This window comes from Zootoca vivipara, chromosome 12, assembly GCF_965207765.1.
Source record: "Zootoca vivipara chromosome 12, rZooViv2.hap1.1, whole genome shotgun sequence".
Taxonomy (NCBI): Eukaryota; Metazoa; Chordata; class Lepidosauria; order Squamata; family Lacertidae; genus Zootoca; species Zootoca vivipara.
The window spans coordinates 2,732,769-2,747,029 of NC_142595.1; the positions used below are offsets into that span (position 1 = coordinate 2,732,769).

A 14,261-nucleotide genomic window follows, 5' to 3' on the forward strand; every position below is an offset into this window, starting at 1 on the left:
CAGCACAGTTGTATGAGGCCATCAATTAGCCTTTGGAGAATTGCTAGGGTTACTTCTCTTATATCTGCTCAAGGGCTGCCCTGAGGGAAGTCAGAAGAGAAAAAGTCTATGTTCTATCAACCTGCCTGAGAAAATCTGCATTTCTTTGTTTTAGTATATAAAAACTGGGTAACTTGGCAGGAAGATGGTTGTTGTTGTTTAGTCGTGTCCAACTCTTTGTGACCCCATGGACCAGAGCACGCCAGGCACTCCTGCCCTTCACTGCCTCCCGCAGTTTGGTCAAACTCATGTTCGTAGCTTCGAGAACACTGTCCAACCATCTCATCCTCTGTCGTCCCCTTCTCCTAGTGCCCTCCATCTTTCCCAACATCTTTCCCAGGAAGATGGTATATAAATGCAATAAATAAATGCATAACATCTTGTGACATTGGTACATTTGTCTACAGAAATACAGTGAGCTTTAAGGGCTGGAAGCAATGGCGTGCGGTCCAGCAACTAGTGGGAGTAGCCTAGCCCCCTTAATGCTCGCCAGCAGCAGTACCTTTCCATGTACCTGCTTAGCCAGGGTCTCTAGGCTCTGTGTGTGTGTGTGTGTGTGTGCGCGCGCGCGCGGGAATAGCCGGGGGGGGGGGAGGAAGCCCCAAAATCTATAAAAATACATAGCTGAGGTTCTGCCCCCCACCCAACAACAGGCCTGTCCCCCTAACAAAAATCCTGGCTATGCCCATGTGTGCATATGCATCTGCGTCTGCCTGTCTCTCTGATTACCTCCACAAAGGCTGCAAAACCGCATGACCCTGCAGAGCAATACACACCAATGAGCAGAAAGTGGCTGCTTGAAGCAGAACTGCAGCCCCTTCTCCTTCCTTTTAAAGGAAGAGCAGTCGGAAAGCCTGAGGTGCCTATGGGGTGGGAGTGGAAGACAAGATACCGGGTTTTGCAGTAGGGGTTAACAGGACATCCCCTGGGGTTGCTGGCCAGATTAGTCTAATGGCCACAGGGGGATTGGACAGTTTGTTGGGGGTGGGGAGTCATGTTGCAAGTTAATGGTTGATAGTGATAGCGGGTATAAATTCTTTGTGTGCAGCTTTTAGTTTCACTTTTGCCAGTGCAACGGGTCACCCGCCCGTCCACCCTCTTTAAGGTCCTTATGCTTTGACATTGCTATGCTTGTCATGGGGCCGCCTGCTTTGGGGAAGGGGCCCGGTAGGAATTTTGTCCATTTGGCTGATTGGCTGTTGCCATTTGGTTTTTGCCTACTGCATAGCAAATCGTCACAATTTGTAAGGTTGGCAGTTAGGCATTGGTTAAAAAAATTGTTGGAAAGGCTGGGCCTACTCCTCAAAATTGCTGCTGCTTATAGGGGTATTCCATTAAAGGAATCCTGGGGCTCAACGGGCTCTCATCTGTACCCCCACAAGGGGCTAGGGCCATACAAGAGCAAGAGCCTCGGGGAACATTCGGGGAGAGGTGAAGGGCCATCCTCTCTCAGGGGGTGTTTACCTACTGACTTCCCTAGGTGGCTAGGGATGTCAGATCTGTCCCAGGGTGGGGGGACAGATGGATGAACCAATGCCTAAGCAACCACTCACATTTGGTTGTATTTTAAATAAAGTTGTGGCCAAAATAATGCCAAAAACCTTAAACTTAAATTGCTTTGTGATGTGTGATTTATTGGGGGGATGTCCTTGACACGCAACCTCGACACGCAACCCTGCAACCTTCATATTTCACTTCCTCCCTCATCTCCTTCAGCCTCTGTGTGTGTGTGTGTTTTGAAAGCATGGTGTTTTAATAAAACAACCCCCTCGCCCCAATCTGCCAGAACCTGAAAGAACAGCAGCAACATTCAACAACTAACAACACAATCATAGGGAGATGATGAAGAAAGGGTGTGTGTGTGTTTAAAATGGTGTTTTTTTTAGTGGGGTGTGTGTGTGTGGAATCCACCCTTCCGCCTGGGGTTGTCAAAGCAAAGCCAAAGGTTTTTTTTCTTTTTGCAAGGTGCTAGGAATTGGCAAATTGACTGGCTGGAGGATGGACTTCCTTGGGAGACTGTGGACTCTCCTTCATTGAAGGTTTCTAGGCATCTGCCAGGGATGCTTGAGTGGAGATTCCTGCCTTGCACACAATTGGACTAAGTGACCCTTGGGGTCCCCAACTGTACAACCCTAACTGTTCCCCTATGAAAAATTTCACCGCACGCCACCGGCTGAAAGGGGATTTGAACAGCAGCTTCCCCCTCTTTTCCCTCTACCTCATAAAGCCAAGGAGTTCACATTCTAAGGAGACACAGATAATGCAGGAGGACAGCTATTAGCATCACAAAATACTCCTCCAGCCATTTCAATAAAACCTCATATCCAAAGTAAGGGAAGCAATATTTTAAGTGGGCAGAGGGAGGGAAACAAGAATAGTCCAGAAATGTTCTGAGTAGCAATATATTCTTCAAACAGGCTTTTCATACCTACTAGAAGGGGGAAATTGCATTGCTTTGGTGTCCTAATCAGAAATGCCTGTGTTGGAATTAGTCTTGTTCCTGAGAACTCTGCAGAATAAAAAAAGTGTGACTTCTCTAGTGATTTTTGCCCCATTTTTCATTGTAAATGGATTTAAGGCAAGCTACTAAAGTGAATTATTTTACCAACATATTCTGCTCCACAAATTAATACTAAACATATAAACTCTTTCCTTGTTACAAGATTTTAGAACACAGCCTTCCATGTCACTTCCTACCTCCACATCTTTTTTAGAATGTAATTTATTAAATATGCTGTAAAGGTAAAGGGACTCCTGACCGACTCGTGACCGACTCTGGGGTTGCGGCACTCATCTCGCGTTACTGGCCAAGGGAGCCAGCGTATAGCTTCCAGGTCATGTGGCCAGCATGACAAAGCCACTTCTGGTGAACCAGAGCAGCGCACGGAAACGCCGTTTACCTTCCTGCCGGAGCGATACCTATTTATCTACTTGCACTTTGATGTGCTTTCGAACTGCTAGGTTGGCAGGAGCTGGGACCAAGCACTGGGAGCTCATCCCGTTGCGGGGATTCAAACCACCGACCTTCTGCTTGGCAAGCCCTAGGCCCTGTGGTTTAACCCACAGCGCCACCCGCGTCCCTTTAAATATGCTGTAATAGCTCCCAAATATATTTCAATTCCTGCCATGTGAATGGAGGTCTTGATTCAAAACCATTGAAAATTAAATTCCTTGTATCATTCCCCCCCCCCCCCAATCTGGGGAAGATTCATACCTCACACCACATGAATTTAAAACTTTTGTTGCTTTGGTGGAAACATTGCCACTGTTGGAAATAAAAACAATCCAAATGTTGCCCAGTAAACAATTAGTTAATAAACAATGTATCTGCAAATAAAAGTAACAATCCATCGCTCTGATTCAGAGTCTCGAAAGTTCTCAAAGGAGGTCCTCTGTATACTCTGCCACAATCATTTCAATAGAGAGAATGCACACATCAATCCATTTCCTAAGCATCCTGTATCATTTTGGGGGCCATAATCCACAGCCAAATGTAAAGGCTTACATCAGGAAGCATTCCAGGTTAGACTATCCAACAATAAAAAATATTAACATGCATTTTAAGAGCTCTTCCAGTTTCCACACATTTATCCAGTAAACACATAGAACCATCCCAAACATAGCCTCAGGTTCTAAACAGTGTACCAATTCCTAAACATAGAAGTGTACATATTTACAAAAGAATATATGTGCCAAAGAGGCAAAGTACTGGAGGTTTGCGATGTGGAAACTAGGGTCTACAGCACTCATGCTAACTTGAACAAACATGTCATGAACCAAAGGAACATCACGTCCTTGTCTGACATGTAATTTCTTATCTTACACTAAGCATATATTGAACATTTGCTCCTGTGTTACAGCTCTAGGTCACTCTGACACCATAATCTAAAAGCCCTTGCTTACAACATTCACAGGTGGCAATGCCAAGCTGAAGACCGTTGGGCAAACCGTTCTGGGAGAAAAAAATATATATCTATTAACATTCTCTGCATAATAGCTCTAACTGCCACACACTGGTGACAAATGTGGCACAAGTAGCAATGCTGACCCCTGCATTAGTTCACATGTGTAAGGCACCAGCATTGTGGGGCAATCTCTCAGTCTACTCCATTTTACTGTCAGACAGAACAATGGACCATGCTCCATAATCATGTGTATTTCAAGAAATTGTGCTCAGGAGCTTAATTTATTCTCTTAAGGACATCACAGTTCTTTAGATAGTTAACAAGGCCACAGATAATCTTACTCACAGGGACATTCTGTTTGATGGTGTCTTCGATAATGATTGAATGAAGCCTGGTATTTCCCCAGAAAATGATGGGAAATAAAGTGTGTGTGTTAAATTCTCCATGTGTGAGAATAAAATTTGAACAGGCAAAAAACCCCAGTGCTCACAGGCCCAAAACTCAGTGTTCATGGATTCTACAACTCATTCCTGATTTGTACGCCTATGTGTTTTACATTTTATGCACTGGTGCCCTATTCAAATGCTATGGCTTTAGATGCATGTCTCAAAGAATATGCACATCCAGTGGGTGGGGTGGGGTGGGGTGGGAAGAGTCTGTCTTGCTCTCCCACCAGGAGGGCATTATAAAAAACAATTCCCCTTTTAAGCAGCTTTTGGCTTAAACAAGTGTAACCACTATTTCAATAAACACAATGGAGAACTATTCTAAGAAATAAGATTCTAAAACCCAAACTAAATATGGAGCACAATAACAGTGCTCCCTCTTTCTACCCTGCCAGAGATAATAGAATCACAGAATTGTAAAATTGGAAGGGACCTTGATACTCATCTGATCCAACCCCTGCAACTAAATCATACATGGCAGATGACCATTCAAACTCTGCTTAAAAACCTCCAAGGAAGGAGAGTCCACCACTTTCCAGGGGATTCCGTTCCACTGTCAAACAGCTCTTACTGTCAGAAAGCTCTTCCTGATGTTTAGTTGGAATCTAGTGGTACAGGTCCTACCCTCCACAGCAGGAGAAAACTCTACCTTCCAAGTGTGACAGCCCTTCAGGTATGTTAAGACATTCCTGTTTAGAAGGTTCTTTTTAACAGCTAGAAGGCCTCCCTAGGGAAAGTTTCCAAAGTCAGGGAGCCCCAAAAGAAAAGGCCCTGAATCTCATTGTCCCTTTCCATACATCCTCCTAAGAGCAGGTAACTAGGTTATATTTTGGGTGGGCTTTGGAATTCATAAGCAATCCTGGCTGTAAATTCTGCGCTGCCTTCTGTGTACAAAGAAGTATTGAACTCAATGGAACCAAGCATGAATATCTAAGCACAGGATTGCAGCTTTTGTCTGAACCAATACTGGCTTTCATAGTAGAACAAGGGTTTATAATTAACTGAGATTACCCAGTTGACCTTATTATTCAAACACAGGATTGAGGGGCACACTGACACATCAATATATTGTACAGAGAATCAGAAAAAGGTCGTGATGGTACTAAGAAGGCAAAAAGGAGTCAGGAAGGACTCAAGTGACTAAGGGCCTTGAGGTGAAAACCAGCACCTACTCTTACTCCTATGAGGTGGTCCAAAGGCTCCCTGTTAAAACCACAACAGGCTTTTCAAGCAGTTTTGAGCTACGTACTAGAAAATGTAACAATTGCTGTGCAAGTTGAAACGAGACTGGAAATGCCCCTGGGAGGATCTGTATATCATGGCATGCCATTCCTCACATGTACATTGGGTGGGTGGGGGGATGGGGGACAACCTCAGATATGCAGATGACACAACCTTGATGGCAGAAAATGAGGAGAAATTAAAGAACCTTTTAATGAGGGTGAAAGAGGAGAGTGCAAAATATGGTCTGAAGCTCAACATAAAAAAAAAACCAAGATCATGGCCACTGGTCCCATCAGCTCCTGGCAAATAGAAGGGGAAGAAATGGAGGCAGTGAGAGATTTTACCTTCTTGGGTTTCATGATCACTGCAGATGGTGACAGCAGTCACAAAATTAGAAGACACCTGCTTCTTGGGAGAAAAGCAATGACAAACCTAGACAGCATCTTAAAAAGCAGAGACATCACCTTGCCGACAAAGGTCCATATAGTTAAAGCTATGGTTTTCCCAGTAGTGATGTATGGAAGTGAGAGCTGGACCATAAAGAAGGCTGATCGCCGAAGAATTGATGCTTTTGAATTATGGTGCTGGAGACTTGAGAGTCCCTTGGACTGCAAGAAGATCAAACCTCTCCATTCTGAAGGAAATCAGCCCTGAGTGCTCACTGGAAGGACAGATCATGAAGCTGAGGCTCCAATATTTTGGCCACCTCATGAGAAGAGAAGACTCCCTGGAAAAGACCCTGATGTTGGGAAAGAGAAGGAGAAGGGGATGACAGAGGACAAGATGGTTGGACAGTGTTCTCGAAGCCACCAACATGAGTCTGACCAAACTGCGGGAGGCAGTGGAAGACAGGAGTGACTGGTGTGTTCTGGTCCATGGGGTCACTAAGAGTCGGACACGGCTAAATGACTAAACAACAACAAACAACAAAGAGGAGATTGAATGGGAAGAGGTACCTACTTCCAGATCTGAAAGTAGATATCTCCTCATTTTCAACCAGGGCTTGTCCACACTTCCGTTTGGCTCAGTACTTCCCCCTGGGAAAACCTGCAGTTTAGCACTGAATTGGAACAAATGGCAATCAGGTTTTCCACGGATTGCTGTTCATTCTGATTTAGTGCTAAAGAGCAGGTTTTCTAGGGGCAAGTGGCTGGGCAAAGGCAACACCACTTGGACCTGTGCCTAGAAAGCATGGGGAAAGCAGAAATAAATTGAATAAATAAGTGGATGAGCCTCTAGTTAATTTATTGCAGCACAAACGCCTGTAACCCAAGCAGGCCTAACATAATTTCACCTCTATATTTCAGGATCCCCCAAAACACATTTCTATATGATTCAAGCTCCCATTTCTGGAGGTAGTTTTATGGCACTTACATCTCTTACATAGGATGTAAATAAGATTTATTGGCACCCAAATGTGGTCCTTTTGCCTCTGGTGAGGAAGAATAATGCTGCAACAAACTGAGAACCACATTTACTCTCAACAAAACATATTTACTTTAAAAAGGCAAAATGATCCGCCTCCTAGACAGACGGCACGGAAAACAACCAGGAATGAACATCTCAATCGATAAGCGTATTTACTTTATATCCTTCCTTTCATCCAAGGAATCCAGAGCAATATTTAAAGACTGCTTGTTTCATCCTTACAGTATGAGGTTATGCAGCTGGTAGTATCAGATGTCAGTGCCCCCTCTGACATTTAAGTCTGCAACTATACCATTCACTGCAGTCCAGACAGACCATTCTACCAAGAAGGCATCAACCACCAAACAGTCGTTGATGCCATCAGACTCCCCTGTACAATATTATGCTAGTATGCTGTACATCTGAAATATCACAAGAGCAAAACCTTATTCACTGAAAAAAGCTACTGTGTATATTCCCTGACCTTTTCCTCTTATGGAAAAATACAGTACCCTTTTTTTAAAAAACAAAGAGGCGAACAGCTAGCAGTTAGTTGGGCTTAAAGACAGACTTCAGCTTACACAGCTACAGAACCTTAATACAGAGTTTCCCACAGTTTGGCAAAGCCAGAGGTCCCCAAGCTAAGGCCCGGGGGCCGGATGCGGCCCAATCGCCTTCTAAATCTGGCCCGCGGACAGTCTGGGAATCAGCATGTTTTTACATGAGTGGAATGTGTCCTTTTATTTAAAATGCATCTCTGGGTTATTTGTGGGGCATAGGAATTCGTTCATATTTCCCCCAAAAAAATATAGTCTGGCCCCCACAAGGTCTGAGGGACAGTGGACCGGCCCCCTGCTGAAAAAGTTTGCTGACCCCTGGGCAAAGCCTTCCTAGAACCTTTTCCCAATTATTTGGGGCAGAGGCAGGAGGAAAGTATTTCAGGTGAGAGAGTACTTAGTGAATTTACAGCTTCAAATATTCCAGGAAATGATGTTACATGATGACACAGCACTGTTGACAGGGATGGAGGGTGGGGGAGTAGAGCTTGTCCCATATTCTATGACCCCAAGCTACCTCCCAGTCAAACAAGTGCCACCACTGTCCCTAAAACCTCTGGTAATTTGGCCAGCCTAGACTTCTTATCAGCCCTAGTAGAAACTTTGTGACTGTAAGCACATTTATTTAAAGTATGAGACATTCAGAATGGCCATCAGAATCCTGCAGCACAATATTTCTAATTGAAATATATTTATTTCTGATTTAAGTCATCAAGTCTAATACGGACTCAGATTATGTAGACGTGAACCAGATCACTTATTAAAGCAGATAATTATCACCGGGAGTGCTCTTTTATATCTCATTAGTTAAATGCAACATCACAGGAGGACCCAGCAAATTAAGAAAACATACTAAAAATGCTTAATAATTTAAGTGCCAGGGGTGGGTGGGACGGGGCCGGAAGCATCTCAAGTGAAACATGATTGATATTGAACATCTTAAATTGCCTTTTTGCTACAAGTAACTTTGCATAAGCTGGAATTTGGATGTCTAAATGGAACACATAGTCACACACTTTTGAGATTTCGTTGGTGTGGATTTGGAAGGCTTAATATATTTTTCAGTGCATTTTTAATTCCATGGCATTTAGTGTGACTCTCAACATAAACTGCACCACCATTTACTAAAAGTATATTTTCAAAGTGAATTTCAGATAGAACAATCCCCAGCATCAAGACACAGGGGCCTGTATGGTTCCGTCGGTGCCTCAGGTCTGATGGAACATAGAACCTAGGTAACAGGAGTTTTATTAAGTAGATTGTGTTTCATGGTTTTACCTCTCAGCCACTGATTTTTTCGGTAAATAGAAATCCTCTCCTGCAAGGTAGGCAGCTGCAGTTCCCCCTCCAAAATAGACCTTCCTCAGGCAAGCAGCAGCTTCATTCTTTACCAGCAGTGCACCTAGACCAGTGGGGAATCCAAACATCTTATAGAATGACAGAGGCACAAAGTCTGCTTGATGAAGGCTTAAGTCTAACAGGGAAGTGCTGACATAAGACGCTGCATCCAAGAGTACGCTCCATTTCCCTTGGACCTTGATGGGGCAGAGCTGCCCAGATTTTATCTGTTCTATCCATGCAAGGGGATACCTAGTCCCTGAAAAATTGCTCTGAGCAGGATAGCAGAACAAGTGAGGTGTTTTGCAGCTGTTCCCTCCAGCCACTATGTCATCTGTCCCCGACAGTATATCCTTTGGTTTCACTGGAACTGACAATACATTCATTGCATCAGCGATTGCTCTCATGCCCACCACAGATGTGTGGCTATCAGTGAGGTAGCAAAAGCGGCTGCCAGGCTCCTCTGCTGTTTCAGGAACCCAAGGGAAGGCCTCTGCAACAAGTTTGAGTGCCGCTGTACTGCCTGAAGTGAAGATGACTGTGTAGTCTTCTACAGATGTATTGAAGTGCTGCAGTATCCTGAAAAAAGAGAAGGGAAACATAGCATAATGGAAAAGGTCTTTTCCCTTCACTATTATATACTACTACAATATTTTTCTTGCCTCTTGTGTCCTGGCAACCTTGCTACGGTAATTCTGTCCACTGCACCAAGTAGTGGTTTTTACAAAGTTGCCCAATCGCATAAACATTGCCTGTGGGGAATACATACATTTAATTTCCCCCATCAAATAGGAGGTTGACGTTCAATACACTGCAAAATCTCTTTGACCTGGGGTGACACTGCCGCAGGAAAGAAAATAGTTCAGCAACCCAAATGGGTAGTTTGATCCAATGCTGGAGAAGGTGCCAGAGGATATAGGCTAAGACCACCTGACTACATAGCAATTAAACACAAAGACATTCTGATCCCAAGTCCGCTAAACAAACCTCCAAACTAGATGAGAAGGGGGGGGAGCTTTACAGATGCCAGCATAGGAGTTTGAGGAGACAGGGTAAACTTGTAAAATCTAACACCCTTTGATCAGGAACCCAGAGCACTGTCATAAAAACACAAGAAGAATAAAATTGTTTTGTTCCTAAACTATTTAGCATCCAATTTCAAGTTCATATACTGTATTGACAACCTGCAATGTTGTCAAGCACCTGCATGCAGAGAACAGAGCATGTTGCTGTGTGAAAGTTACATGGGAAAGAACATAGGTGGTATTTTGCAAGCAGGCTGGGGGGCGGAAATGATGCCATCTGCTGTGATAAAGACCACTTACTGTTTTTGGTGGCGGCGGCAGCTCAGCGTGGCCGTGAGCAAGCAAGGGAGAATCCACCAAAAAGTTCCTGTGTGGCCAGCTAGCCATATCATCAGGCTCTATTAAGCATAATTATTTTATGTGCATTGGAATGGAAAATATATAATGTGCCTGTATTGTACTGATGAAGCATGACTGGAAATATCCATTGAAGCTGAAGAGAACCTAACAGGTTGATTATTAAGTAGGGCTGTATCTTTTTGGCTCAGTCACAAGGTGTTTAAACCACATGAAAATGATTGCATTGGTCTATGCATATGCTAATCTGTAGGCATTTTGTGTGAGAGCTCTTTGTTTTCAAGCTACTGAAGAGAATGGACATGCTAATTCTCTGTCTCCTGTAAACTGCCTCAGGCAAATGGACAGCTGCAAGCTACAGCCACTCAACAGCTGCAAGCCACAGCCCTGCTTCTTTAAGTACCGGCTTAAAGTGAAAGGGCAGGGCTTGGGCACTCACATTAGAAGTTGCTGGTTGCAATGAGATTAGAACACTGCATCCCATGAAGAACAAGGTGTGGACCAACTTGGCCACATCCACTGGTTAGAGAAAGAGCAGCTTCAAGGAATTTCCTTCCTCCCTCCCAGCCAAAAAGAACACTTGTCTCCAACTGCCAGTTGCCCCCTAGAAATGCACAATGGAAGGGAAGTGTGCTGTAGCCAGAGGACTAAGGACTCTTGAAGTGGGGTGGGGGGCACTGAGAGAAAGAGGGAGTGAGGTTTGTGGGGTGTGTGCGTGTGAATAATTACCTACAGCTTGTAAGCCACATTGAGAATCATTGAGTTGAAGGACAGGGTGTAAATACACACAGCTCGTTCTCTTAATTGCTACACTAACTTTTAGTATGCAACTCACAGATCCACATTCTGTCATTAATGTAGTGCAGTCCAGATGAGAGAGACTGCATTGTACCAGCGGTTCTGACTAATGCTCTGCAGCATCTGATTTGTTTACACAAATATGTTGCATTGAAATATGGGATCAGGGAATTAATTAGGCAAACTACAAGAGATCTCTAAACAAGCACAAGCAATTTAGTCCATCAAAACTTTGGGCTTTTAAACAGATGCACTGAGCACAGTAGAGTGCTCTAGTTTCATTCATTTGAACAGTCTCCAGTTAGTGACCTTTCAAAAGGACAAATCAATACTAAGCAGGTACTGCATCGGATGTTTCTTACTGTGTACTAAAGGTCAAATGAGATTTTCATGTATTTTACCAGTTACAACGCTGTTTTGAGACAGACCTTGCTAACATTTCAGAGGAAAACCAGGGAAATTTCAATATAGAAGAGTCATCTCAAAACCAGCAATGACTTCTAGGAAAATAGGGCACCAACATTAATCAATCTTTTTTGCTACTTAATATGTTTTGGCTATGCTTCTAAGAATGCTTCCTCAGAAAAGTTCTGCTGAGTTTAGGGAGACTTAAATTTGAAGCAGAAATATATGGGAACGGGTAAAAGGATTGTTCTAGCTGGCAACTAGAGGCAAGTTGTGATGAGAACTTTAAAGTAAAAACAAAATTTGTTTGGAAACGGTGCATTGAAAGCCATACCAAAAAACAACAACCCACATATGACTTGTATGTATACCCCTGCCAAAATGCATATTTTGTAGAATCATAGAATTGTAGAATTGGAAGGTACCCCAAGGGTCACCTAGTCCAATGTGGGGTTCAAACCCACAAACCTCAGATTAAGAGTCTCACGCTCTACCGACTGAGCTATTCGTTTGCTTTTCTCTGCATTTCCTCCTAATATATGTATGTATTTGTGCAATTTTATATGGCTGTGAACCAAAACTGCATTGTAAAACTTAGAGAAGTACGGAATGTGATTGTTACCTGCTTGCTAATCCATGTACAAGTCCAGGAACTGCAAATTAGGTCACTTTGCTTTAAACTGCAGGCCAAGCAAAATTCTCTTCCATTCCTATTTACATTTCATTTCATGCCCCGTTTGGCCCTCAGTTTATACCGGAAAGGGAGGGGAAGATATAGGTGATCTAAGCAGAGGCTAAAAATCACACACATACATGGAACTGAGCTATTTGAAATGAACAGCATATCCACTCATTTCTAACGTAAAAGTGATCCACTTTGGGTAAACTCAATTTACCACTTTTACAATATATGTACATGCTGCCCTTCAGCAAAGTTTACCAAAAAAAGTTTACAGAAAAGACAGTTTACAAAAAAGAAGGGAAAAGAGATAAAGGTGTGGTCCACACCTGGAATACTCTGTGCAGTTCTGAGTGCCACAATTTAAGAAGGATATTGACAAGCTGGAATATGTGCAGAGGAGGGTGAAAAATTATCAAGGGTCTGGAAACCAAACTTTATGAGGAACAGTTGAAGGAGCTAGGTATGTTTAGCCTGGAAAAGGGGAGACTGAGAGGAGATATGATGGCCATCTTCAAATATCTGAAGGGCTGTCACATGGAACAAGTTTGTTTTCTCCCACTCAGGAGGTTAGGACACGAACCAATGGATTCAAGTTACAAGGAAAGAGATTACAACTAAACATCAGGAAGAACTTTCTGACAGCAAGTCGGCGCCTGGTCGGTGCCTGCGCAGAAGCGCAAAATCACACTTCGCGCATGCGCAGAAGCGGCGCTTCGACAACCGATGACTTCGACTTACAAAGACGGCCGCGGAACGGATCGTCTTCGTAAGTCGAGGTACCACTGTATTTCTAGCAGTGAAGAAGAAGAAGAGTTTGGATTTGATATCCCGCTTTATCACTACCCGTGAGGCAATACTGTACAGTGAGGCAATGCTGTACAATAAATGGCAACAGAAGTGGTTATAGTGAAACTAAAGATCCAAGGCAAATGTGAAATACAACATCTGATTTATAAAATGAAGACTACTCTACCTGCATCGGACATGTTCAATTGTGTCACATGTCAATTTGCTGCTGATATTCTGGCTGTGAGGGTTTCCTAAGAGGCAAGAGAGACGTTCATGACTCAAACAAGACATTTCATATTTTTGTCAAGCACTGCCTCAAAAAAACTCCTATAAATGTGATTAAATATAACATTCATTTTATATTTCACTGCTGTGTCTTGAAGCTCTTTGCAACAGTTTTCCAAAGCAACTAGTTAACAAGCAAGCAACTTCCTATAAAGAGATTGAGTGAAAATAATTACAATTCTAAAAGAAGTTTCTTTGCAACTGAAACACACATCAGTTGAATACACGTCAAAGCCATTACTATTAATCCACATAACAGTTAGTGGATTATGGCAGTGCACTGCATTGATACCAATCAATCCCATAGATTTTTGCCAGCTTTGCAAAGGCTGCAAAAACATACTCCCCACTTTTGCTGACAATGAATGGAACCATGTGACAATAGGCCACAAATTTCAGCCCAGCTTTAAATTCTGGAAACTTTAACAATGCCAAAGTGAGGGAGAAAAGATTTACCTTGATTTCTCCTTACCATAAACATTTTCATTGAGGTCATCAGTGAAGGCTTTTAGTAAACTCTGTGGGAAGAGTGCGGTTCCTGCATGGTCAAGGTACGTAATTCCTACAATGAAACATGCAAAAATGCATCACTCACTGAACTACCATGCTATAAAAGCTGGAAATCTGAAAATCGAGGAATTTTCAATAAATGTTTTCAGTCGGTGCAGAATAAAATCACTTGAAACAAAGTTTTTTGTTTTGTTTTTAGAAGCTCACTACTATACTCATCCAGGCAATACAACTCAGGTAATACCTGACAGTTGTAATAAAGGTGACAGTTGTAATCAAGAGCTGCTTTCTATACCCACAGGCTTGGGTATTCTTAGGATCCACTCTATTCTCAAAACAGGTCAGAAGATTTCATAATAAAGTTGGCCAGGTAAGGGCCTAAGTGTTTTCAATACATGCTCAGGCATGACATTACAAATACATTCATTTTCACATTGCATACATGTTACAACCAAAACAGAAAGCTACTCAAGTGTTGAATATCTATTGTTTAT

General features: G+C 42.9%; 1 protein-coding gene across 1 annotated transcript in view; it reads right to left on the bottom strand.

Annotated features, from left to right (window-relative positions):
• Positions 1-14,261, bottom strand: part of MOCOS (molybdenum cofactor sulfurase) — a 93,571-nt gene that overhangs the window by 69,460 nt on the left and 9,850 nt on the right. Inside the window, exons 2-4 of the mRNA XM_035135079.3 lie at positions 13,730-13,819; positions 13,157-13,223; positions 8,857-9,495 (exon numbers count right to left, since the gene is read on the bottom strand). Coding sequence (XP_034990970.2) covers positions 8,857-9,495; positions 13,157-13,223; positions 13,730-13,819 — 796 coding nt within the window. The remainder of the gene's footprint in view (positions 1-8,856; positions 9,496-13,156; positions 13,224-13,729; positions 13,820-14,261) is intronic.